The sequence below is a fragment of the Cetorhinus maximus genome, chromosome 2 (genome assembly GCF_964194155.1).
Source record: "Cetorhinus maximus chromosome 2, sCetMax3.hap1.1, whole genome shotgun sequence".
In the NCBI taxonomy this organism is placed as follows: Eukaryota; Metazoa; Chordata; class Chondrichthyes; order Lamniformes; family Cetorhinidae; genus Cetorhinus; species Cetorhinus maximus.
In genome coordinates, this window is record NC_135880.1 from 11,851,486 (window position 1) to 11,878,201 (window position 26,716).

A 26,716-nucleotide genomic window follows, 5' to 3' on the forward strand; every position below is an offset into this window, starting at 1 on the left:
GCACATCCTACAATGGATGGGCCATCTGGGGAACATGAAAATAACCCCAAACATCTCTTTTGCTCTCCCCCTTTTTCCTCTGTTTAGTTTTACAATGTGGCTCACTGACCTCTGTTGTCAGATATGATAAAGGGTGTGCACACAAAATATTAACTGCACAAATGCTAATGGACCTGTGATATATTTTTTAACCCTGTTAAGTTTACCTACTCTTTACTAGATTAAATTTTAATACTTAAAAAAAGATAAAAGACACATCATGCAACTGTTAATAAGTCCCAATTTTAGCATTGACTAAACTGGCTTTCAGCTTAAGTGTTTTCAACAATCAGGTCAATTCACTAGTGGTCTATAAATTATAGAACAAATCTTCAGTCTCCACTCCCAGCACTAGTTTTGCTAGTCTGAACCATGGATCACAGATAGGGTTATAATTTTACAGAATGGAATCTAAAACCCATGCTCTGAACCTGAAACCTTTTTAGTCACAAAATTTGTCTCCTATCCAATGAGGATGTGTAAAGTTTTCTATTTCAGGTTTTGCTGTCTGACTAAATGAAGTGAACTGTTTTAATTTTAAAAAGTCTTAAGTACTATGTGTTGGCTAAATATTGCCGGTATGCTTCTGATCCATTGAATTAAGCATTACTTACTTAACCTGAATAGAATAAATATTGAGATCTTGCACCAACTGATTAAATGGGTAAAATGAAGCAACAGAGGAGATGAATACTTTGAGTCACTGCATATGTTACTAAGGCTAATATCTTAAATTTTCTAAGGGGGAGAAATTTGTTTGCAGTGACTATGAAGATTAATGTTGATTCCCTGGTGTAGGCAATGCAACACAAGTTGCAAAGTTGCTCTGATCCACTACCCACAAAAATCTGACTATTGTGTTTCAATTTTCTATTACTTTGGTGTAAAAGAGAGCATCCATGGAATATGAATAATATCCCCTAATGTGCCAATCTGTTAATTATTGCATTTGAAAGGTACAGCACTGTGGTTAGCACTGCAGATTAGTAAATTACCACAATTTGCATGACATTGTTTTTATTCCTTGCAGTCTTTAAAGTGCCAGAAAGATTACAAGAATCTGTGGTACCGAAACAGGCCATTAGCCCAGCTGGACAATACTGGTGTTTATACCCTAGACAAGCCTCCTCCCACTCTAGATATCTCTTCCCATTCTGCCTCCTGATCCCTCTATTCTGTGAAAACTGAGGCAAAGGCCCAGACTTTCGTTCCTCTGTCCTTGTCAGAATGAAAGTGGGGAGGATTTAAAAAAGAGCAGGCGGGGAGGGTATGAGGGGCTAAGACCTTTTAAACTTATCTTTCAAAAGGTTCCCAAATCCAGACTATGGTTCATGACTCCCGAGGGACCATGAACCACAGTCACGGAGATGCTGGCCTGACTTCATGAAAATTGTGAGGGGGGCTGGGAGGTGCTGACTCCTGCACTGGAGCCAGCCAGGCTGGGAGTGCAGGATACAGTCTTGCTACCTGCATCTTTATCCCTCACTGGCAAAATTGGAAATCGCTTGAATTGTCTCAACTTCACAAAAACCTGGCCCTTAGATTTAGTTGAAGCCAGATGTACTCAATATCACCTGTTGGGGTTTCTCAGAGGCATCTCCTACTGATTGCTCTAAAAAGGATAGTCGAATATACAGACAAACAAGCAGATTTGCATTAAATTTGTTTTTAAATCAATCAATAATATCATTTTATTTGTTTTTTTTTTGCCCTCCATCTTTGTTGGATTTATGTTTCTGAAAAACTGCAGAGGCTGAGATAGCAAGCCACTACTGACACTAATCATGGGAAGCAAATGTATTACAAGGGCTATTCCCTTGACTGGTCCAAGGAGTGCAGAGTGTTTTACTGAACAAGCAGTAATAAAAGTGTCCTACAAAACAATAATTTGCAACTTTATCTTTCACTGAACAATTATTGGACACATACGCAAATATATACTTAATATTCACCATGCTTAGCCTGTTTCCTTCATCTCTAAACCTAACTATCAGATGAGCTAAAACTATGAACTTCAATTTTAAGCAAACCGTATTTGTTCTCAACCATCTAATTTAATAGCACTGGCTTAGATGAAATTTTAAAATATTTTTACTTGGAACTTACTGTTTTTTGGGGAAGGAAATTTTCTTCCAAGTTTATTGATTCAGGAACAGACAGGAAGCAGCTGAGATATGAAAAGGCTGTCCCTTTCAACAGTTTGAAACAGGTTTAAGCAATTATTTTACTTATGACACCCATCTATAGGCAAATTAATACTTTACTCAGCATTGTCCAGAGATAAGTTTCTAATCACAAATTTTATTCAGTGATTTTTTTTTTCTGTTCAGTCCAGCACAAAAATTAAATCGGGCAGATTACTACCCATTGAACTTGAAGATGATAATGGCAACAAGAAGAGGGGAACATTTTTTTCCTGGTCACGAAGGAGCCTGGGAAGAACTCAGAAGAGAAAAGAGAATGGAGGTTCACATGCCGGTAAATTCTGTATGCTTACATTTTATCATTTTTAAAAAGTAGCAGTAGATTTACTAGAATGGTTCCAGGGATGGATTTTAGTTACAAGATTTGGTTGGAAAGGCTGGGGGGGGGTTCTCCTTGGAGCAGAGGAGGTTGAGGGGAGATTTGATAGAAATGTGCAAGATTATAACAGGCTTAGATGAGGCTGATAAGGCAAAACTTTTTCCATTAGTCGATGGTAAAAGGACTAGAGGACACAGATTTAAGATTCTGGGCAATAGATACAGGGGGAAAATGTGAAGAAGAACTTTTTACACAATAGAAAATTGGAGCAGGTCATTCGGCCCTTCAAGCCTGCTCCACCATTCAATATGATCATGGCTGATCCTCTATTTCAACGCCATACTCCTACACCCCGTCCCCACATACTTCTTTTAGAGCCCAAGACCTATCTATTTCCTTTTAAATATATTCAGTGACTTGGCCTCCATAGTCTTCTGTAATAGAGAATTCCATAGGTTCACCAACCGGAGTGAAGAAGTTTCTCCTCAACTCAGCCCTAAATAGTCTACCCTGTCTCCTGAGATTGTGACCCCTTGTTCTAGGCCCCCCCAGCCAGAGAAAACATCATTCCTGCACCCAGTCTGTCCGTCCCTGTCAGAATTCGATGAGATCTCCCCTCATTCTTCTGAACTCCAGTGAATACAGGCCTAGTCGGCCCAATTTCTCCTCATACAACAACCTGCCATCCCAGGAATCTGTCTGGTGAATCCTCACTGCACTCCCTCTATGGCAAGCATATCCTTTCTTGGGTAAGGAGACCAAAAATGCACACAATACTCCTGGTGTGGTCTCACCAAGGCCCCGTGCAGCTGCAGTAAGACATCCTTGCTCTTGTACACAAGTCTTCTCGCAATGAAGGCCAACATACCATCTGTCTTCTTAACTGCTTGCTGCACCTGCATGCTTGCTTTCAATGATTCCTGTACAAGGACACCCAGGTCCCTTTGTACATCAACCTTTCCCAATCTATTACTATTTAAATAATACTCTGCCATTCTGTTTTCCTACCGAAGTGGATAACTTCACACTTATCCACGTTATACTGCATCTGCCATGTATTTGCCCACTTACTCAACCTGGCTAAGTCACCTTGAAGCCTCAACACCCTCATCGCTCACATTCCCACCAAGTTTTTTGTCGTCAGCAAACTTGGAAATATTACATTTGTTTCCCTCAGCGAAATCATTGATGTATATTGTGAATAGCTAGGGTCCAAGCACTGATCCTGCGGTACCCGACTAGTCACCACCTTCCAGTCAGAAAAAGTCCCATTTATTCCTCCTGTCTGCTAACCAGTCTGTGCCAATATATTACCCCCAGTCCCATGTGCTTTAATTTGACACACTAACCTCTTATGTGGGACTGTAGTACACAAGTAAGGTTAAAGTAACTAAAGTTAAAGTAAATAAAGTTATTTAAAAGTTTAAGGCATGGCAGGACAGCTCTGCCAAGCAGAATGCCCACCCTGTGACGTGGGGAGTTGTGGACACTTCGTGACCCAGATGAGCCCATGTGCAGGAAGTGTCACCAGCTGCACAAGCTTAAGCTCTATTTCAGAGCCTGAGCAGCGTTTGGAGTCACTGAGGCGCATCCATGAGGCAAAGAACTATGTTGATAGCACGTTCAGAGAGGTGGTCATGCAGCAAGTTAGGGGCAAGCATGCAGACTGGGAATGGGTGAATACTAGGTAGTGCAAGAGAAAGGCAGGTAATGTAGGACTCCCCAGAGGTCCTGCTCACTAACCGGTTTTCCATTCTGGATATCTAGATGCCTTGGAGGAGTGCAGCAAGGGCCAAGCCCATGGTGCCATGGCTGGCCCAGCTGTATAGGAAGGGAGGAAGAAGAGTGGAAGGGCAGTACTGAAAGGGGATCCTTTAGTTAGGAGAATGGACAGGTGTTTCTGCGGCCATCACTGTGACTCCAGGATGGTTTGTTGCCTTCCTGGTGCTCAGGTCAAGGGTGTCACACAACAGCTGCAGGACATTCTTGTGGGGGTGGGTGAACAGCCAGAGGTCATGGTCCACATTAGTACCAACAACATAGATAGGAAGGGGGATGTGGTCCTGGAATCGGAATTTAGGGAGCTAGGTAGAAAATTAGCAAGCAGGACCTCTGAAGTAGTAACCTTTGGATTACTCCCAGTGCCACGTGCAAGTGAGTACAGAAATAGGAAGATAGGACAGATGAACGTATGGTTGGAAAGATGGTGCAGGAGGGAGGGCTTTAGATTCCTGGGATACTGGGACTGGTTCTGGGGGAGATGGCACCTGTACAAGCTGGATGAGTTGCTTCTGAACAGAGCTGGGACTGAATTCCTTGTGGAGCGTTTTGCTAGTGCTGTTGGGGAGGGTTTAAATTAACTCAGCAGGCGTATGGGAGCCAGGAGAGAATATTAGAAAGTAATACCAGTGTGTACAAAATGCTGGGAGAGGCCAATAGCACTAAAATAGAGAATAGCAAGTTAATAGATGGAGTCGGAATAAGGGAGCAGAATATTGCAGTACTGGAGAAAAAGGATGTGTCAGAGGATTCAAGGACAGAATCGATTTGGCTAGAGCCAAGGAATAAGAAGGGTGCAATTACATTGCTCGGTGTAATATACAGACCACCACCTAGTGGGAAGGATATCGAGGAACATAGCTGCAAGGAAATTACAGAGGTGTAAACATCATAGAGTAGTTACAATGGTATATTGGTAGTTATAACCCATATAGAGACTGGGATATAATGGTATATTGGTAGTTATAACCCATATAGAGACTGGGATAGTGGTAGTGTAAGGGGCAGTGAGGGACAAGCATTCCTAGATTGCGTTCAGGAGAATTTCCTACAGCTGTATGTGTCCAGTCCAAAAAGAAAGCAGGCACTGCTAGACCTGGTTCTTGGGAATGAGATGGGCCAAGTAGATCAAGTGACAGTGGGGGGAACATTTAGGGGACAGTGATCATTGTATCATAAGGTTTAGGATGACAGTGGAAAACGACATTGGTCAATCCAGAGTAAGAATAATCAATTGGCAGAGAGCAGACTTCCATGGGGCAAGAACAGAGCCTGGTCAGATAGACTAGAACCAAAAGGTTGGTGGGAAAAACAGTAGCTGAATAATGGGCTACCTTCAAAGAGGAGATGTTTGGGCACAGCCAAGGTATGTTCTCTCAAAAGGGAAAGGTAGGACAAACAAATCCAGAGTTCCCTGGATGACAAAGGAGATAGAAATTAAGTTAAGGAAGAAAAAGTATGCTTACGGCAGGTGTCAGGTAGCAAATACAATTGAGAACCAAGCTGAATACAGAAGGTTCAGAAGGGATGTGAAAAAGCAAATACGAGAAGCAAAGAAGGATTATGAAAGAGGACTGGATGCTAACAAAAGGAAATCCAAAGTATTCTATAAGCACATCAGTAGTAAAAGGGTGGGAAAAGGAGGAGTAGGGCTGATTAGGGACCAAAAAGGGGATTTACAGAGGTGAGAGGCATGGCTAAGGTGTTAAGTGAATACTTTGCATGTGTCTTTACCTACAAGGCAGATGCTGCCCAGGCCATGGTGACAGATTAGGAAACTCAGTCACTAGAAGGGTATAAAATTGATGAGGTATAGGATAAGCTGTTGGTACTTAAAAGTTGATAAGGCACTGGAACCGGATGAGATGCATCCAAGAATATTAAAGGAAGTGAGAGCAGAAATTGCAGAGGCCCAGGCAATAATCTTTCAATGTTCCATGGATGCAGGGAGGTGCTGGAGGACTGGAGAATTGCAAACATTACGTCCGTGTTCAAAAAAGGTTGTAAAGATCTGCCCTGCAATTACAGACCAATCAGTTTAACTTCGGTGGTGATGAAACTTCAGGATAGAATTAATTGTCACATGGAAAAATGTGGATTGAATCTTCAGCATGGATTTGTTAAAGGAAAATAGTGTCTAACTTGGAGTTTTTATGAAGAGGTACAGAGATGGTTGATGAGGGCAAGGCTGTTGATGTGGTGTATATGGACTTCCAAAAGGCATTCCATACAGTGCCACACAGACTTATGGGGAAAGTTATAGGTCATGGAATAAAGGGGGCTGTAGCAACATGGATGACAAAACTTGAGAAAATTGTGAACTGAGGAGGACAGTGTAGAACTTCAAAAGGACATTGACTCATTAGTGCAGTGGGCAGATAGGTGGCAAATGAAGAAGTTCAATGTGGAGAAGTGTGAGGTGATACACTTCGATTCAAAGAATGTGAAGAGGCAGTATAAAATAAAGGATACTATTCTTAGAGGTGTGCAGGAGCAGAGAGACCTGGGTGTGTATGTACATAAGTCTTGAAAGGTGGCAGGACAGGTACAGAGAGCTGTTTCCAAAGAATACAGTATTCTAGACTTCATTAATAGGGGCATAGAGTACAAGAGCAGGGAGGTTATGATGAACTTATATAAGACACTGGTTAGACGTCAGCTGGTGTATATTGTACAGTTCTGGGCACCATACTATAGGAAGGATGTGAATGCATTGGAAAGAGTGTAGAAGAGGTTTATGAGAATGGTTCCAGGGATGTGACACTTTGAGGAAAGATTGGGAGAAGTTGGGACTGTTTTCCTTGGAGAGAAGGCTAAGAGACGACTTGATAGAAGTTTTCAAAATCATGAGGAGCCTGGACAGAGTAGATAGGGAGAAACTGTTCCTGCTCAAACAAATCAAGAAACTAAAGGTGCGAGTTTAGGGCTAGGGCAGGTGCGAATCTTAGATGAAGTTTTGCCCAGTGGACTAGGAGAAGGAAGGGCAAGCAGCAGAGGCAGCTTTACAGATGGTCTCAGTTTTAATGGTAGTAATACTATACTTTGAGAAACTATAGATTTGAGACTGATAACTATGTTACACAGATTTACAAATTTAAACAGCAGATTTGAAATGAAGAGCAATCGGAAACAAGGGTTCCTAATTTTGATTACTTGTCCCTGATTTGTGATTTGCTAAATCAATGATATTGTATTAATTGAGATTGATATGGCTTAAAATACTTCTGCAGGCTTCAGTACTAACAAGATTGCTACCTGCTGATTAATTTTGTTCAAAATCAAGTCATTTAGACAACAATGTTAATTATTCCAACTGATGGTTTAGTTGATCACTGATTAATCAACTGAGCCATGAGGGTCAGGAGCCCTCTGATTTGATCTCTGCTTTGTACTGAGCTAACTGATTCTAGCCAAGGTGCTACAATAGTCTCAATGGTCCTTGGTTAGAGAGGGAACATTTGAGCACTCCCAATGCTATGGACAGGAGAAGTGAAATTGAGCCTGGCTGATGCCCCCTACAGTTGAACAATGTCCTGCTGTTGACACTTCATTGCACTGTCAGAGTCTTTCAGATGGAATGTTAAACTGAAGCCCTGTCAATTCTCTTAGGTGAACGTCATGCTTATTCAAACATACAAATTAGGAGCGGAAGTAGGCCACTCCACCCCTTGAATCTACTCTGCCATTCAATAAGATCATGGCTTATCTGAATGTAACCTGAACCCCACATTCCTGCCTACCTGATAACCTTTCACCCCCTTGTTAATCAAGGATTTATCTATCTGTCTTTCAAATATTCAAAGACCCTGCTTCCACTGCCTTTTGAGGAGGACAGTTCCAAAGATTCACAACCCTCAGAAAAAAATTTCTCAGAGGAAAGTTATCCCTGGTGTCCTGATTAATATTTATCCCTCAATCAACCTAACAAAAACAAGTTATCTGGTCATCATCACATAGCTGTGTGCAAATGCGCTGCTCCATTTTGCTGTTACAAGAGTGACAACATTGGCTGTAAAACACTTTGTGATGTCCTAAGATGCAAGGCGCTACATAAATACAAGACTTTCTTTCCTTCAACTATCTGGGCTGACACATGTAAAATTGTCCTTTGGTAATATGGAGGTCACTTGGCACCATGGAAAGTATCCAGAAGCAATTGATATGTTCAGGAGCAGAAGCAATGAGAAATAAGGCTTAAAAAAAAGAAAATTGGTAATGTAAACTACGTATGAACACAGGAATTAGGAGCAGGAATAGGCCATTCAGCCCCGTGAGCCTTCTGTGCCATTTGATAATATCATGGCTGATGTCATTGTGACCTTTACTTTCCTGTCTATCAACTTTACCCTTTGACTCTCTCTTCAAATCAAGAATCTAACTTAGCCTTAAAAATATTTAATGACCTGCCTCCACTGCTCTCTGGGGGAAGAGAATTCCACAGACCAATGACCATCTGAGAAGAAAAAAAATTCTCCTCATCTCCGTCTTAAATGGCAAACACTTATTTTTAAACTGTGTCCTCTTGTTCTAGTCTTTCCCACAAGGGGAAAACATCCTTTCAGCATCCACCCTGTCAAATCCCCTCAGCATCTTATATGTTTCAATAAGATCACCTCTCATTCTTCTAAACGCCAATGGATACAGGCCCAACCTGTCCAATCTTTCCTTAAAAAATAAGTCCTTCATTCCAGAAACGAGTGAACCTTCTCTGAACCACTTCTAACACAATTATGTCCTTCCTTAAAAAAGGAAACTGTACATAGTACTTCAGAATGATGTGGTCTGACCAACACCCTGTGCAACTGTGGCAAAACATCCTTACTTCTATTTTCCATTTTCCTTGCAATAAATGGCAACATTCCATTTGGAATGGAACAAGGTTCACACATTCTTTTAGAGTGCACGTATTTACTAAACCACATTAACCATATTTTCTACCTTTTCAAACAAATGCAAGTATCATAATTTATGCAGGAAGAGCAGCAGCACTAGGTTGTTTTACAAGGTAAAGGGTTGCAGGAAAGAATTTTACATTGATACAGTAATCATTCTTCTTCTCACTCACTAGACCTATCTGAAAGTAATGGACTGTCTCAGTGGCGTCGGGAATCATTTGGCTCTATGTCATCTTCCACTAGCACAGAGGGGATGGCTTCCGGCTGTCCAAGAAACAACAAACAAGAGGTTAGTGCAAACCAAACAGAAATATGGGTGTAGTCCCACAGCTCAGAAGTGGTGGTACTTGCGAATCTGAACCTTGATTACTGTTTGAAAACATTTGTTTAGTTTAATAGAGGTTCACAAATTCCAGGTCATTTACGGGAGGGAATCTATTTATATTTATTTCAAACTTACTTTTAAAAAGGATTTTGGGTCCTGGTTTAAATCAGTGTGCCATACAGTTTGGAGAAGCGATTTCTGGTCTGTGCTCATGCTAGCTGAGGGGAAGAAGATTAACTGAAATTGGCCTCAGCCGCATTACCTCAAGGAGAGCATAATAGGCCAAAGTTAAACTTCCTGTTGCTTGCAGTGAGCATTATTGGAGTGTACACTTAGGTGGGTGTCAGGTAACGACAAGATTGGAACCACAGTCAAACTGCCAACTAGACTGACATTAAAATAGTCACTTGGGTGAGGCTCTGGAAGTATTTTTGAAGTTAGAGCTAAAACCCAGCAAGAGAAGGGGTGGGGGCAGGGGGGGGTGGGGAAATCACTGAAAAAGGAGCAGCATAAAAAAGCTGAGGAGATAAGTGAAAGTTTCTTTATAAAAGAAAGAAACCTCTTATTTCAGTGATCAGAATGTCCTGGGCATGCATTAACTTTTTAGGCAGATCATGTTTAGTTTAATTGACTTTTTTTGATGAAATAGCAGAGAAAGTTGATGAATTAAGACAGTGGATCATGTCTGTATGATCTTTAAGTGTTTGACAAAGTACTACACAAAAGGCCAAATAACAAAATCGATGGCCATAGAGCAGGTTTGGGATGGGATGGGACGGGAGGGGAGGGGGGGGTCAGCATCTGCTTGGATAAAAAAGACTTGGCTTAAGGTTGGGAAACAGTGTTGTGATAAAAGCAAAATACTGCTGATGCTGGAAATCTGAAACAAAAACAGAAAATGCTGGAAAAACTCAGCAGACCTAACAGCATCTGTGGAGAGAGAAACAGAGTTAACATTTCAAGTCCATATGACCCTTCTTGTGTTGTGGTAAGTGGTTGTTTTTCAGACTGGATGATGATAGACAGTGGCATTCCCCAAGAGTCAGTGCTCAGACAATGCTTTTTTGATATAACTTGGATATTGGAATACAGAGCAAAATTTGCCATTGATAGCAAATTTAGAGGTGTTGCAGTGAGGATGATACCGGTCAACTGCAACAGGACATAGCTAAGTTAGCAGAATGGCAGACAAGTGACAGATGGAATTTAATACAGAGAAAGGTGATGCATTTTGGCAGAAGGGATAGGAAGAGATGTTACTCACAATAAGAGATTGTGGTGGAAGAATTAATCCAGGCTGGTCTTTTGGTTAAAACTGGTTTATTTTTAAGACAATTTCTTAATGCTAGCTTCCACACAAAGTGTTCCAGCTGTACCTTTTTATTCTATTTAGATGGGATAATTAATGTCTATCACCTGTTTAACTAGCAATTGGTTTTAACAAAGTGATTGCCATTTTAACAGATTCCCCTCTTTGTAATTTAAAAAAAAACACTTTTTTAAACCACACACAAAACAAAAACAATTATTCATTGCATCATAAGACACCCCTCTTCTAACACATGTAATAATTTCTTGGAGCAGGCACATCTTCTGGTAAAACAGTCTGATAGTTGATGACTTGTGTCAACCCATTTTATCTTAGACATCTCTTTTCTCTCTAACATCTCTTTTATGCTGGCTAGGTCTATTCGTAGCCTTTTTTCAGTGACACTTTTGTGGAATGAACGTTGTCCCAAAGAGACCAGTTATCAACATAACATTCTATGGGCAAACTTTTCCCACATTGCCCCTTATATAATATTTCTGTCAGTGTATTGGATAAGTAAACCCCCATATCCAATGCTTCTACCAAGGCTAACGTTTCAGCAGCTAAGGTGCTTTCCACTGCCCTTTTTATTTTCTTGGCCTCCCAAGCCAGTGGACAACATTTATCATTCTTTCCCACCAAAAATATGATGAACTCTGCTGTGCTAGAGTACCCACCTGAAGATTGACATGTGAAGCATTACTAAAAATGACAAACCTCATCTTCTGGATCACCCAAGGCTGGAAACTTGAGCACACATCTCTCAGAATTTAATTTAAGTGTTTTATTTGCTCTCAGAACTTGCTCAACTGTAGCATGTTTCATCATGGTACTCAGCTCCAACACATCATAACTAGCGTCAGGCCTAGTCTGAGTGCACAACCAGTTCAACTGCCCAAACTCCTCAACTGTTCCATTTCTCCCTTGGTAGCAGGATCCTCTTTTTGTGAGGATCTGCCACGAGTTATTGGGATATAATTAACATTTTCTAGATAAGATTGTTGATTCAATGTCACTCCTAACTTGCTCTGCTTAATGTCTAAACCCATGTGTTTAAAGGCCCCAGAAGCCAGACTTCCGAACTGGAATTCCTTCTTTATCTTCTCGATTACCCATTGTTCAATTCTACAGATCCTCCCCACAGGAAATCATCAACATGCATGATAAAGATTCCAGCTAGTTTCTCCTTATGGTACCAGTAGAACATCGCGGGGTCTGCCTTTAACTGAATGCAACCTGTTTTCAACAGGACAGACCTCACGGAAAAATACCATATTCTTGATGCATCATTCAACCCATAAACACACGTATATTCAATTTGCACAGCTTTCCTTCTACATCCCCAGCTTCTTTGGGTGGTTTCAAAAAACTTCCCTCTCTGTAAAAACGCAGCCTTTATATCAATCGATTTGCACTCCCAGGAATAGGATGCCAAAATAGCTAAAAAGATCTCCAAACACACTTTCCCCGCAGTAGCTGAGTCCACTCTGACATCCTGATCTCCTAGTCTCTCTTCAAAGCCTCGGGCTACTAATCTCACTTTGGCCTTATATGTGCCGTCTGGGAGTACCTTTTCTGTACAGATCCATCAGAGATAAAGTTGGCTGTCCTCTGTCAGGTATTCCAGAATATACCCCAAATTCCTTCCAACTTTCTAACTCTTTCCGTTTGGCTTCCTTTATCAGCTTATTTTCCAATTTATTAGCAGCTACTAGAATCTCTGTCGTAAGGACTTCTACTTCTATTGAGATTGCTAGCTGGCTCTCTAGTCCTCCTTGTTAAGCTACGGCCTCTACACATTCCTCTAACCTCCGGACTGCTACTATATGATCGTCCTCTCATGCGAACAGAACTCCATTCGCAAGTCCGTGATCTTTTTCTAGGGTCACGACCAATTTCTGGTCCACTGTCAGAACTCATACTGCGCTTTCATGGTTTCCACATCTTTACTTCGGTTTGCCAATTGATAGGTCTCGTCTCCTGCCCTTCATCCTGCACATTTAGCCAAGGTTTGTATTTACCAGTGGCCTTACCTGCTCTCCCTGTGATAGTGGCATCCCTCCACACGCTGGTCACTTCTGGCATGTATGTTACCTTTATTCCTACTTTGGATAGTTACCCTTTTGGATGAATAGCGTTGTCCTGTACCTCAGTATTACTGTGTTCATAGTCAGTCAACCCTGTATCCGCCGTCATCTGTTCCTCAAACTACCCAGTGTATGTGTATGTGAAGTGCATGGTGCCTCCTCGTGTTCTATGTCCTGTTCAGAACCTGTAAAGGTGTAGTCAGTCCCAATTAACTGTGAAGAATGTACCCTAAGAGTTTGATTGCTGTGTTGCACAATTACTACTTTCCTATCACTCCCTATAACCTTGCCAGGTCCTTTCCACTCTCTGGCCTTCCCTTTTATAATATACCATGTCTCCTTGTCCAAAACGGTATTCCTGATGGTCTTATGCAGTGCTGTAGGGCTTGCCAAATATTCTCTGAAACTTCAGCTTTACTGAAAGCCTGCATGCAAAGCGTTCAGATGAGCAGAAAAAGTGGAGCTAATGTTAGTCCCTTCTAGAACAGGGGGAGCATCTGACAACACCAAAGGTAACTTTGGATTTCTTCCATACACCAAAGGTACGATAGTGGTGTTTAAGAGGCAGCTTGACAAATACATGAATAGGATGGGAATAGAGGGATACGGACCCCGGAAGTGCAAAATGTTTTAGTTGACGGGCAATATGATCGGCGCAGGCTTGGAGGGCCGAAGGACCTGTTCCTGTGCTGTACTTTTCTTTGTTCTTTGATACGGACTGTACCCCCAACCATTTGCAGAGAGTTCTTTGCGTGCACCGTTTGCAATTTACAATCTGGTTGATCAGCTAATATTTTATGTAACGTGTCATCTGTTACTGCATGGTTTCTGTTACAAAGACCATTACTAAACGGGTTCTCAGCTGCAGTGTGCATAACTAAGATGTTTAAATTTTCGCACATATCTCGAAATTCCTCATTGGTGAATTCCCTACCATTATCTGTGAGGAGCTTAGTTGGTGTTCCTAATCCTGTTCCTACCCATTTCTCCATGACCTTATCGACAATGGTCCTTTTGTCTTCACTTTGTATCACAGTGGATAGGCTAAATCTGGTTGCCATATCTATGAAGTGTAGTAAAAAAAAAAAATACCCCTATCCTTGTCCCAAACTTTCAAGTCCACTGCCACTGCATTGTTAAACTCCCTGGCTAGTGGGAAGCTCACAACAGTTCGTGGTGGTGTCTTACAATATTTAAGGCAAATTTCACACTGAGCAGTGGCTTGTTCAATAAGATCATCATATCCTTTATCGACCATTGCCAAATCTCAAAGTAGAGTCTTCAATTTCTGTGGCGCCAGGTGTGCGGCATGGACTGGCTTACATCCGCCAGGGAAGATGGCAGAGAGTGACTGGGACACGGTGACGGTGCTGAGGAAGAAAGGGCCGAGCGCGGTGCAGGCCAAGAGCAAGCAGGCAGTCACCGGCACAACGCAGAGGAGATGACGTGGAGACTACAAAGAAATGGTCTGCAGGACAAAACAAGCAATACACAATCACCAAGAACACTTCTGTGCAAACTTTCTGTACTTTCCAAATCAAAAACAGAAACAGAAATACCTGGAATAACTCAGCAGGTCTGGCAGCATCGGCGGAGAAGAGCACAGTTGACGTTTTGAGTCCTCATGACCCTTCAACAGAACTAAGTAAAATTAGGAAAGGGGTGAAATATAAGCTGGTTTAAAGAGGGTTGGGGGGGGGGGGGGGAATTTCACCCCTTTCCTATTTTTACTTAGTTCTGTTGAAGGGCCATGAGGACGTGAAACGTCAACTGTGCTCTTCTCCACCGATGCTGCCAGACCTGCTGAGTTTTTCCAGGTATTTCTGTTTCTGTTTTTGTTTTGGATTTCCAGCATCCGCAGTTTTTTGTTTTTATCTCTGTAATTTCCAAATGATCTTTTCAAATTCTCATTCTCAGCAGTTAACAAAACTTAATGAACTTCGATGAGAAATCTCTGGCTTCCTTAGTGGCAAGCAGTAATGGCCTGACCAAGTAAAACGTAGATTCACATTTTTCCCCCAAACACAACTGCTCTATCATTCTTCATATCTAGCGTCATCTGAGCCTTCATCGCAGATCGACTCATTAGCGGTATCTCGCTAGAAACCACATCAGTACTGATATACAGATTGATCCCTGCTATCTTATAAGGGAGGACCACCCATTGGGGGATGTTAATGTATTGTCATCTCTGAACCTGGAGCAGGTAGAGCTTTCATACTCCTTGACCTTCTGTCGGTCTGCCTCATCTAGAGACTCCAGATAGCAGTCAAGCCAGTCCATGCCACACACCGTAGAAGTATTCAAAGACTCTGCTTCCACTGCTTTTTGAGGAAGAGTGTTCCAAAGACTCATGATTCTTTGAGGGAAAAATCAAGTTGTCTCTTATTCTTCCAAACTTCAGTGGATACAAGCCTAGCCTGTCCACCCTTCCCTCATAAGAGAACCCGTGCATTCCTGGTATTAGCCTAGTAAACCATCTCTGAACTGCTTCCAATGCATTTACATTCTTCCTTAAATAAGGAGACCAATACTGTACACAGTACTCCAAATGTGTTCTTACCAGTGTCCTGTGCATCTGATGCATAACCCCCCCCACCCGACTTTTATATTCAATTCCCCTCACAATAAATTATAACATGGCTATTAACTTTCCTAATTAATTGCATTACCTGCATACTAACCTTTTGCGATTCATGTACTAGGACCCCTAGATCCCTCTGCATCTCAGAGCTCTGCAATCTCTCACCATTTAGATAATATGCTTCTTTTTTATTCTTCTTGCCAAAATGGATAATTAGCCCACAATATACTCCTTTTACAAAATCAAGTTTACTCTGCCTGATTGCCTTGCTATAGCATCTTTAATAATATTTAATAATAGCTTCTAACGTTTTCCCAATGATAGGTGTTAAGCTAACTGGCCTGTAGTTTCCTGCTTTCTGTTTCCTTTTTGAGTAAAGGAGCTACATTTGTTATTTTCCAATCTAATGGAACCTTCCCTGAGTTTAGGGAGTTTTGGAAACTTAAAGCCAATGTATCAACTATCTCACTAGCCATTTCTTTCAAGAGCCTAGGATGAAATCCATCAAGACCCAGGGATTTGTCAGCCCTTAGCTCCAACAATACCACTTTGCTCAATACCACTTCATTGGTGACATCAAATTTCCTGAGTTCCTCCCTCCCTTCCATTTCCTGATTTACAACTATTTCTGGGATGTTACTTGTATCCTCTATAGTGAAGACTGATGCAAAATATCTGTTCAATTCATCTGCAATCTCCTTATTTTCCATTATTAATTTCCCAGACTCACTTTGTATAGGACCAACGCTCACTTTCTTAACTCTTATCTAAATATCTATAGAAACTCATATCTGTTTTTGTATTTCTAGCTAGCTTTCTCTTGTATTCTAATTTTTCCCTCCATATTAATCTTTTTGCCTTGACTATGAGGTTACCAATTAATTCTATCTTGTTGCACAATACCAGGTCCAATATAGCCTGCTCTCTGGTTGGCTCCAGAACGTGCTGTTCTAAGAAACTATCTCAAAAGCATTCTATGAACTCCTCATCTAGGCTACTTCTTCCCATCTGATTTTTTCAGTCTATATGTAGATTAAAATCTCCCATAATTATTGCTGTACCTTTCTGACAAGCTCCCATTATCTCTTCCTTTATACTCTGTCCTACTGTGTAGTTACAATTAGGGGGCCTGTACACCACCCCCACAAGTGACTTCTTGCCTTTATCATTTCTCATCTCAACCCAAGCCACTTCCACATCCAGGTTTCCTGAAACATAGAAAATTGGAGCAGGAGTAGGTCATTCGGCCCTTCAAGCCTGCTCCACCATTCAACATGATCATGGCTAACCTTCAATCTCAATGCCATGCTCCTGTGCTCTCCCCATACCCCTTACCACCTTTTGAGTCCAGAAATCTACCTATTCCCTTTTAAATATATTCAGTGACTTGGCCTCCACAGCCTTCTGTGGTAGAGAATTCCATAGGTTCACCAACCTCTGAGTGAAGAAGTTTCTCCTCATCTCTATCCTAAATGGTCTACCCTGTATCCTGAGACCGTGACCCCTTGTTTTAGACCTCCCAGCCAAAGGAAATATCATCCCTTCATCCAGTCTGTCTATCCCTGTCAGAATTTTATATGTTTCAATGAGATCTCCTCTCACCCTTCTAAACTCCAGTGAATACAGGCCTGGTCAGCCCAATTTCCCCTCATCCGACAATCCTGCTATCCCAGGAATCAGTCTGGTGAACCTTTGCTGCACTCCCTTTATGGCAAGTATATCCTTTCTTGGGTAAGGAGACCAAAAGTGCACACAATACTCCAGGTGTAGCCTCACCAATGCCCTGTACAGCTGCAGAAAGACACCCTTGCTCCTGTACTCAAGTCCTTCTCGCAATGAAGGCCAACATACCATTTGCCTTCTTAACTGCTTGTTGCACCTGCATGCTTGCTTTCAGTGATTGGTGTACAAGGACACCCAGGTCCCTTTATACATCAATATTTCCCTATCCATCACCATTTAAATAATACTCTGCCATTCTGTTTTTCCTACCAAAGTGGGTAACTTCACACTTATCCACGTTATGTTGCATCTGCCATGTATTTGCCCATTCACTCAACCTGTCTAAATCGCCTTGAAGCCTCTTAACACCCTCCTCATTGCTCACATTCCAACTACGTTTCGTGTCATCAGCAAACTTGGAAATATTGTTGGAAGAGTCATACGGCCTCGAAACGTTAACTGTGTTCCTCTCCGCAGATGCTGCCAGACCTGCTGAGTTTTTCCAGGTATTTTTATTTTTGTTTTGGAACTATTACATTTGGTTCTGTCATCCAAATCATTGATATTTATTGTGAGTAACTGGGGCTCAAGCACAGTTTGCCCATCCACCCTGCAGCACCCGCTCTCATCCAAACAAGTTGAAAGAGCCTCAGACCTGTTGGACAATTGCAGAAATTGACACTCCCGTACTCCTCCCCTCTGGGCCCCCTTACCGGCCTCAGTTGCAGTCATACCCTCCTGTCCCTGACCACCTTTCAAATCAGAAGACCCTATCCTAAGGGGTGTGACCACTTCCTGGTACAAAGCATCCAAATAACTTTTCCCCTCCCTGATGTGTCGCAGAATCTGCAGCTCAATGACTCTGAGCTGAAGCTCCTCAAACCGCAGACGCTTACTGCAGATGTGTTGCCCTGGATCACAGTGGTATCCTGGAGCTCCCAATGCTGCAGATGTGACACATCATCTGTCCTGCCATCCTTATGTGTTTTAATTAATTACTTAATTATCTTATTCAATTATTTATTTTCTTTTATGTATTACATTAATCTTACCACAAATTCCTCTACCATTTTAAATCTTAGGAATAAAATAGACCTTAACCACTCAGTAGATACTTACCAGATACTCACCAAACAACTAGCTCTTCTACCGTAGTAGAGCAAGTACCGATCCATGCAGGGTGAAAAAGTTAGAGAAACATAGGAGCACCTCACACCTCTTCTCACCCAACTCTCCCCCTCATTACCGAACTCCCCCCTCCTCACCCAACACCCCTTCCTCACCCAACACCCCTTCCTCACCCAACACCCCTTCCTCACCCAACACCCCTTCCTCACCCAACACCCCTTCCTCACCCAACACCCCCTCCTCACCCAACACCCCCTCCTCACCCAACTCCCAGCACTCCGTTGAGGTCGCACTCCAGTGTTTGGTCACATTGATCTTTACCTCTGTCTTTACTGCAGGGCAGGGCTACCGCCTCCATGAAAAAATTCCAGCCGTAGTTGCATCTTCTGGTTTCTTATGTGATGCTGGCAAATCATCATCACATTGCTTTAACTTAAAAAAAAAACTTGAATGATTGTACAGGCAATGATATAACTAGAATGGGGAACTGGAGAGCAGTATTTGAATAACTGGTAGTGGGAATTATAAAACTGTCTGAATCTCATGAAGAGAGGGTATTGAAAAATAAAAAGTGGTATGAACTGATGTATGTGTGTTTTAATAAAATCACCTCTAAACACTAGACCAAGCATTTTGCTTTATTAAAGAAAACAGCTAACTGGAACAAAGCGCGCACACATTTTAAAATGGTAAGCAAGATTTTTAAACAAAGAATCCCATAGTTTACAATATATTTGTGCATGCAACTCCCCTTATATTTGACTACTTCTCAATTATTTTGCAAAACCATTTTTACAGATATTGTTTGACTGTGTTTTAATTTTACCTATATTATAATAGCTGAAAAAAATTAATATGTTTTTGTATTTAAGGGATTAATACTTCATTAAGATCCACTGGTATCAATTGTGTTCCAGTTTATTGTTCTTCTGGTATTCCAGCCTGATTGAAGATTTTCTTTTTTCAAAAGTATATTTCCACGAAAGTTCCTGTGGCAGAGAAAGAAAAGCCTTCAAAACACTGCACTGTGAGCCTACCAGATGGTTCCTTGCACACAGTTTCAATCCAGACCGGTGTCTCTATTAGAGGACTGTTGACAGAGTTGTGTGAAAAGATGCAAATTCAATTGGCAGCCGTGGATCTCTTTCTGGTTGGAGGTGACAAGGTATGTCAAACCACGCTGTGTGCATCCTCTGATGATGATGTGAAGGTGTGGATAAGAGTTTCAGTGATGATGGAGTTGAGTTAAGAGTTGTGTGTGCCTTACGTGAGTGGCAGTTAAGAATGGAAAATAGAAGACGATGTAAATATAGTAGGGAAATAACAGTGAAGAGAGGGAAATCGCAGAATTGGTAGGTGCAGAAAAAGGCCATTCGACCCATCGTTTCTGCATCAGCTCTCTGAATGAGAAACTCACCTAGTTCCATTCTCTCACCTTCTCCCCGTAACCATACACATTCTTCTTTTCCATATAACAATCTAATCCCCTTTTGAAAACTTCAATTGAATCTGCCTCCACCACACTCTCAGGCAAAGCATTCCTGACCCTAACGTTAGACAGCACCTTCCAAACCCACGACCACTACCACCTAGAAGGACAAAGGCAGCAGATAGATGGGAACACCGCCACCCGGAGGTTCCCCTCCAAGTCACTCACCTGACTTGGAAATATATCGCTGTTCCTTTACTGTCGCTGGGTCAAAATCCTGGAACTCCCTTCTTAACAGCACTGTGGGTGTACCTACACCACATGGACTGTAGTGGTTCAAGAAGGCAGCTCACCACCACCTTCTCAAGGGCAACTAGGGATGGGCAATAAATGCTGGCCCAGCCAGCGAAGCCCACATCCCATGAATGAATAATTTAAAAAAAACACTTGCTGCGTGAAAAAAGCTTTTCCTCACATCACTATTGTTTCTTTTGCTAATTACTTTAAAGCAGTGCCCTCTCATTCTCAATCCTTTCACAAGTGGAACCAGTTTCTCCCTATCTACTCTGTGCAGACCCCTCATGATTTTGAATACCTCTATCACATCTCCTCTCAACCTTCTTTCCTCTAAGGAAAACAGTCCAAACTTGTCCAATCTATCTTCATAACTGAAGTTCCTCATCCCAGGAACCATTCTCATGAATCTTTTGTGCACTCTCTCCAATGCCTTCACATCCTTTCTAAAGTGCGGCGCCCAGAACTGGATGCAATAATCCAGCTGAGGCCCAACTCGTGATTTATACAAGTTCAACATAACCTCCTTGTTCTTGTACTCTATGCCCCTATTAATAAAACCTAGGATACTGTATGCTTTATTAATTGTTCTCTCAACCTGTCCTGCCGCCTTCAATGACTTATGCACATATACACCCAGGTCCCTCTTCTCCTGCACCCCTTTTAGATTTGTACCCCCTAATTTATACTGTCTCTCCATGGTCTAGCTACCAAAATGAATCACTTCACATTTCTCTGCATTGAACTTCATCTGTCACCTTTCTGCTTATTCCACCAATTTGTCTATGTTCTTTTGAAGTTCTACACTATCCTCTTCACAGTTCACAATGCTTCGAGTTTCATATCATCTGCAAACTTTGAAGTTGTTCCCTGTACACCAAGATCTAGGTCATTAATATATATATCAGGAAAAGCAAAGTTCCCAACACTGACCAGTTGGGGAAGTCCACTAGAAACCTTCTTACAGCCTGATAAACATCCATTAACCACTACTTCCTGCCACTCAGACAATTCTGTATCCATGTTGCTACTGTACCTTTTATTCCATGAGCTATAACTTTGCTCACAAGTCTGTTGTGCGGCACTGTATGAAATATCTTTTGGAAGTCTATGAACACCACATCCAACAGCATTGCACTCATCAACCCTCCCTGTTATCTCTTCCAAAAACTCCAACAAGTTTATTAAGCATGATTTTCCCTTAAGAAACCCTGGCATTCCTTAATTAACTGGCATTTGTCCACGAAACTATTAATTTTGCCCCGAATTATTGTTTCTAGAAGTTTCCCTATGACTGAAGTTAAACTGACTGGCCTGTAGTTGCTTGACTTATCCTTACGCCCTTTTTTGAACAAGCGTGTAAAGTTTGCAAATCTCCAGAGATAGATAGGTTCTTGATTGGTAAGGGGATCAAAGGTTACGGGGAGAAGGCAGGAGAATGGGGTTGAGAAACTTATCAGCCATGATTGAATGGCGGAGCAGACTCGATGGGCCGAATGGCCTAATTTCTGCTCCTATGTCTTATGGTCTTATGGTCTCCAGTCCGCTGGCACCACACCTGAGTCGACGGGAGACTGGAAAATTATGACCAGCGCCTCCGCAATTTCCACTCTCACTTCTTGCAGTACCCTTAGGTGCATCTCATCTGGTCCCAGTGCCTTATCAACTTTAAGTACAGATAACCCTAACCCTACCTGTCCAATACCTCTTTTTCAATTTTAAACCCTTCTAGTCTGAATTACCCCTCCTTTTTACCATGTCCGGTGCAGCATCTTCTTCCTTGGTAAAGACAGATGCAAAGTCTTTGTTTAATACCTCAGCTATGCCCTCTGCCTCCATGTATAAATTCCCTTTTGGTCCCTCATCATCCCTACTCCTCCTTTTACCTCCCGTTTACTATTTATTTGCCCATTGAAGACTTTGAGATTCCCTTTTATGCTAACTGTCAGCCTCTTTTCATACCCCTTCTTTGCCTGTTTTATTTGCTTTTTCACCTCCCCTCTGAACCTTCTTTTTCAGCCTGGTTCTGACCTGTATTTTCTACCTGACACCTGTCATAGACACACTTTTTCTTCTTTATCTTAATTTCTATCTCCTTTGTCATCCAGGGAGCTCTGGATTTGTTTGCCTTACCTTTCCCTTTTGAGGTAATATACCTTGATTGTGCCCAAGTTAGCCCTTCTTTGAAGGTAGCCCATTGTTCAGCTACCTATTTTCCTGTCTACTTTTGACTCCAATTGGTCGGTCCAGATCCATTGTCACCCCATTGCAGTTGGCTTTCCTCCAGTTAATTATTCTCACTCTGGATTTTTCTTTGTCCTTTTCCATAGTTAGCCTGAACCTTATGATACAATGATCATTGTCACCTAAATGCTCTCCCATTGACAATTGATCTACTTGGCCCACCTCATTTCCAAGAACCAGGTCTAGCAGTGCCTTCTTTCTCACTGGACTGGAGTCATACTGCTGAAGAAAACTTTCCTGAGCACTCTCTAGGAACTCCTGACCCTCTCTGTCCTTTACACTACTACCATCCCAGTTTATATTCAGATGATTAAATCCTTTCAATTTAACTACTCCAAAATTTTTGCACCTCTCTATAATTTCCTTGCAAATGTGTTCCTCTATATCCTTCCCACTAGTTGGTGGCCTGTGGACTACACCAAGCAATGTAATTGCACCTTTTTTGTTCCTTAGCTCTAGCCAAATGGATTCTGTCCTTGACCACTCTGAGTCATCCTTCTCCAGCACTGCAATGCTCTCCTTACTCCTCCTCCTTTTCTTTCTTTCCTGAACATCTTGGGGAGGTGGTGACATAGTGGCATTGTCACCAGCCTAATAATCCAGAGACCCAGGGTAATGCTCTGGGGACCCGGGTCCGAATCCATCTATGGCAGGTGGTAGAATTTGAATTCAATAAAAATCTAGAATTAAAAGTCTAATGACGACCATGAAACCATTGTCGATTGTTGTAAAAATCTATCTGGTTCACTAATGCCCTTTAGGAAGGGAAATCTGCCGCCCTTACCTGGTCTGGCCTACATGTGACTCTAAACCCATAGCAATGTGGTTGACTCTTAAATGCTCTCTGAACAAGGGCAATTAGGGATGGGCAATAAATACTGTCCTAGCCAGCGATGTCCACATTATGAGTGAATATTTTTAAAAATCCAGGAATATTTAACACCCAGTCCTGCCCTTCTTTGAGCCAGGTCTCTATTATAGCCACATCATCATATTTCCACATGGCAATTTGCACCTGTAATTCACACTCCACACATTCACATACATGCACAGTAACCCTGATTTAGACTATTATTTTCTCTTTTCTCTGACCCCATCTATTAACTTACTATTCCCTACTCTATTACTGTCTATCTTTCCCAATATTCTGTGCACCTTGGTATTCCTCTCAGATATTATCTCCTGTTTCCCACACTCCTGCCGAGTTAGTTTAAAGCCTCCCCAACAGCACTAGCAAAACACCCCTCAAGGAACTCAGTCCTGGTTCTGTTCAGATGCAACCCATCTGGCCTGTATAGGTCCCATCTCCCCCAGAGCTAGTTCCAATGTCCCAAGAATCTAAAGCCCTCCCTCCTGCACTATCTTTCCAGCCACGCAGTCATCTGTCTTATATTTCTATTTCTCTACTTGTGCATGGCACTGGGACTAATCTGGCGATTACTACTTCTGAGGTCCTGCTTGCTAATTTTCTAGGTCCCTAAAATTTTGACTGCAGGCTCTGGTGTGGACCACAACTGCTAGCTTTTCACCTTACCCCCTCAGGGTGCTCAGTAGCTGCTCAGTGACATCCTTGACCCTGGCACCAGGGAGGCAATACACCATCCTGGATTCACGCCTGTGGCCACAGAGACACCTATCTGTTCCTCTAACTATCGAATCACCTATCACTATTGCTTGTACCCCACTGAGCTGAGCCACCTGTGATGCCATGGACCTGGCTCTGGCCGCACTTCCCAGATGAACCACCACTCTCATCAATATTCAGAACTGAATACTGATTGGAGAGCGGGATGCACTCAGGGAACTCCTGCACTACCTGCCTGTTTGTTTTTAATTGTCTGGTGGTTACCTCTTCCTTCTTTCCCTGCATACTCTTAAGCTGTGGGGTGACCACATCAAGAAACGTGTTATCCACATAGCTCTCAGCCTCACGGATGCACTGCAGTGATGCCAGCTGCTGCTCAAGTTCCAAAACCCAGAGCTCAAGCTGTTGCAACTGACGAGACTTCCTGCATAAATGGTTATCCAGGATATGGGAAGCATCCTGGAGTTCCCACATAGTGCAGGATGGGCACTGTCGAGGTTGGAGTAGCCCTGCCATTTCTTTATTTATTAGTCACCCTTGCTATTGCTAAAATAAAAACTATACCTATACTAATACACCTCACTACGATCCGCTGGAGTTTAGAAGAGTAAGAGGCAACTTGATTGAAAGATATAAGATCCTGAGGTACCTTGACAGTGTCAGTGTGGAGAGGATGTTTCCTCTTGTAGGAGAACCTAGTACTCAGGGCCACTATTTAAAAATAAGGGGTTGCTCATTTAGGACAGAGATAGGTAGAAATTTTTCCTGAACGTTATGAGTCTTTGGAACTCTCTTCCTCAAAAAACAATGGAAGCAGAGTCGTTGAATCCTTTTAAGGCAGAGGTAGATAGATTCTTTTTTTTATATTCATTTACGGGATGTGGGCGTCACTGGCTAGGCCAGCATTTATTGCCCATCCCTAATTGCCCTTGAGAAGATGATACTGAGCTGCCTTCTTGGACCGCTGCAGTACATGTGGTGTAGGTACACCCACATGATAAGCAAGGGGGTGAAAGATTATCGGGGGTAGGTGGGAATGTGGAGTTGAGGTTGAAATCAGATCAGCCATGATCTTACTGAATGGCCTACTCCTGCTCCTAATTCGTATGTTCGTATTAATAAACCTTTCTAGTATTGATAAATCCTACCAATACTTAACACACTTTGCTAGTTGTAATAAACCTTGCTTAAAAATGAAAGATTAGATAATATTCACCAGCTACTCATTTGTTCCTTATTAATAATACTTAACATATTTATAATTTTTAAGCTTCTAGTCATTGAGAGTCGGTGCCTAAGCAGCAAAACTGATGCCTTTCCTGCAATGTCACACCTCAATTTCTGTTTCTGAACTCTAGCAGCAACAGCGACAGTGGCATCCCCTAGCCTCAAGTTATCTCCGAACTCTCGCTCTGTCTAGCCCCAAGTCTTCCTGGAAGTCTCTCAGTAGATGAAATAGAAATAGATGACAATCTATTAAGGGAAAGTAGGACTGAAGTGAGGGGAAAACATGTTAACGAAGGATAGAGAGAGGGATCAGTAGTTGGAAGGGTTACGTTCAAAGGATTTAGGGGAGAAGGCAGGAATTTCATTTGCAATGGGCAACAAAGGAAGTGCTAGAATTAATTGAGGGATGAGGAAAGGGAACTGCCAGCGTTAAATAATGGTATAGAAACCCCTTTGAGCTGACATGGGAGACAAAATGCTGCTGAATGGTAGGGGGAGAAAAAATTGATGTATTGAACTAGGTTGAAGCAAGACGAAGAATCCAGGTTGAATTTCAGAGGAGGAAGAGTCACGAGGAAACTTGATGCTTGCTTCTCTTAAAATGCACCACCAGTTTTGTTCCTTAACAGTTGGATTTGTTCCATCAATGCAACTTAAGCTACAAAATCCATCTAATAACTTGTTATATGTGTAATCTTGAGTTATCAGCATTTTTTGAATCTGTTTGAACCTGCTTTACTAGTTTATCACTTGTCATGCACTGTTATGTCAAATGTGATGTTAATTCTGGGAGAACCACTGTTGCTAAATTATCAGATTGCTTATCTGACATTCAGTACTTGATGAACAAGAAATTTCCTCCAATTAAATATTGGGAAGACTGAAGCTATTATTTTCGGTTCCCACGCCAAAATCAGTCCCCTAGCTACTAACTCCATCCCTCTCCCTGGCAATAGTCTGAAACTAAGCTAGTCTATTCACAACCTTGGTGTTACATTTGATTGTGAGATTTCCACCTCCGTATATTGCTACCCAACTTCGCCATTGTCTCAGCTCACCTGCTGCTGAAACTTTCATTCATGCATTCGTTACCTCAAGACTCAACTATTCTAATGCAATCCCTGGCTGGTCTCCCACATTCTACTTTCCCCAAACTTGAGGTCATCCATAATACTGCCTGTGTCTAAACTCGCAGCAAGTACTGTTCCCCTATCATACCTGTGCTCGCTGGTCTACATTGGCTCCCAACGAAGAATCATCCTGATTTTAAAATTCTCATCCTTTTTTTAAAATCCCTTCATGAAGTTGCCCCACCCTGTCTGTGTAATCTCCTCCAGCCCCACAACCCTCCAAGGTGCTCCTCTAATTCTGACCTCCCGTGCAAACCTCAATTTTAATTGCTGCACCATTAGTGGCCAGCCTTCAGTTGCCTAGACCCCAAAATCTGGAATACCCTCCCTACACTTCTTCACCTCTCCATTTGCTTTTCTCCTTTAAGACAATCCTTAAAGCCTACCTCTTTGCCCAAGCTTTTGGTCATCTGACC

At 42.1% G+C, this 26,716-nt stretch overlaps 1 protein-coding gene across 1 annotated transcript in view; it reads left to right on the forward strand.

Moving 5' to 3' along the window:
* rgs12b (regulator of G protein signaling 12b) overlaps positions 1 to 26,716 on the forward strand; it is a 246,381-nt gene that overhangs the window by 148,308 nt on the left and 71,357 nt on the right. Inside the window, exons 9-11 of the mRNA XM_078556924.1 lie at positions 2,370 to 2,517; positions 9,410 to 9,525; positions 19,362 to 19,601. Of these exons, the coding sequence (XP_078413050.1) occupies positions 2,370 to 2,517; positions 9,410 to 9,525; positions 19,362 to 19,601 (504 nt within the window). The remainder of the gene's footprint in view (positions 1 to 2,369; positions 2,518 to 9,409; positions 9,526 to 19,361; positions 19,602 to 26,716) is intronic.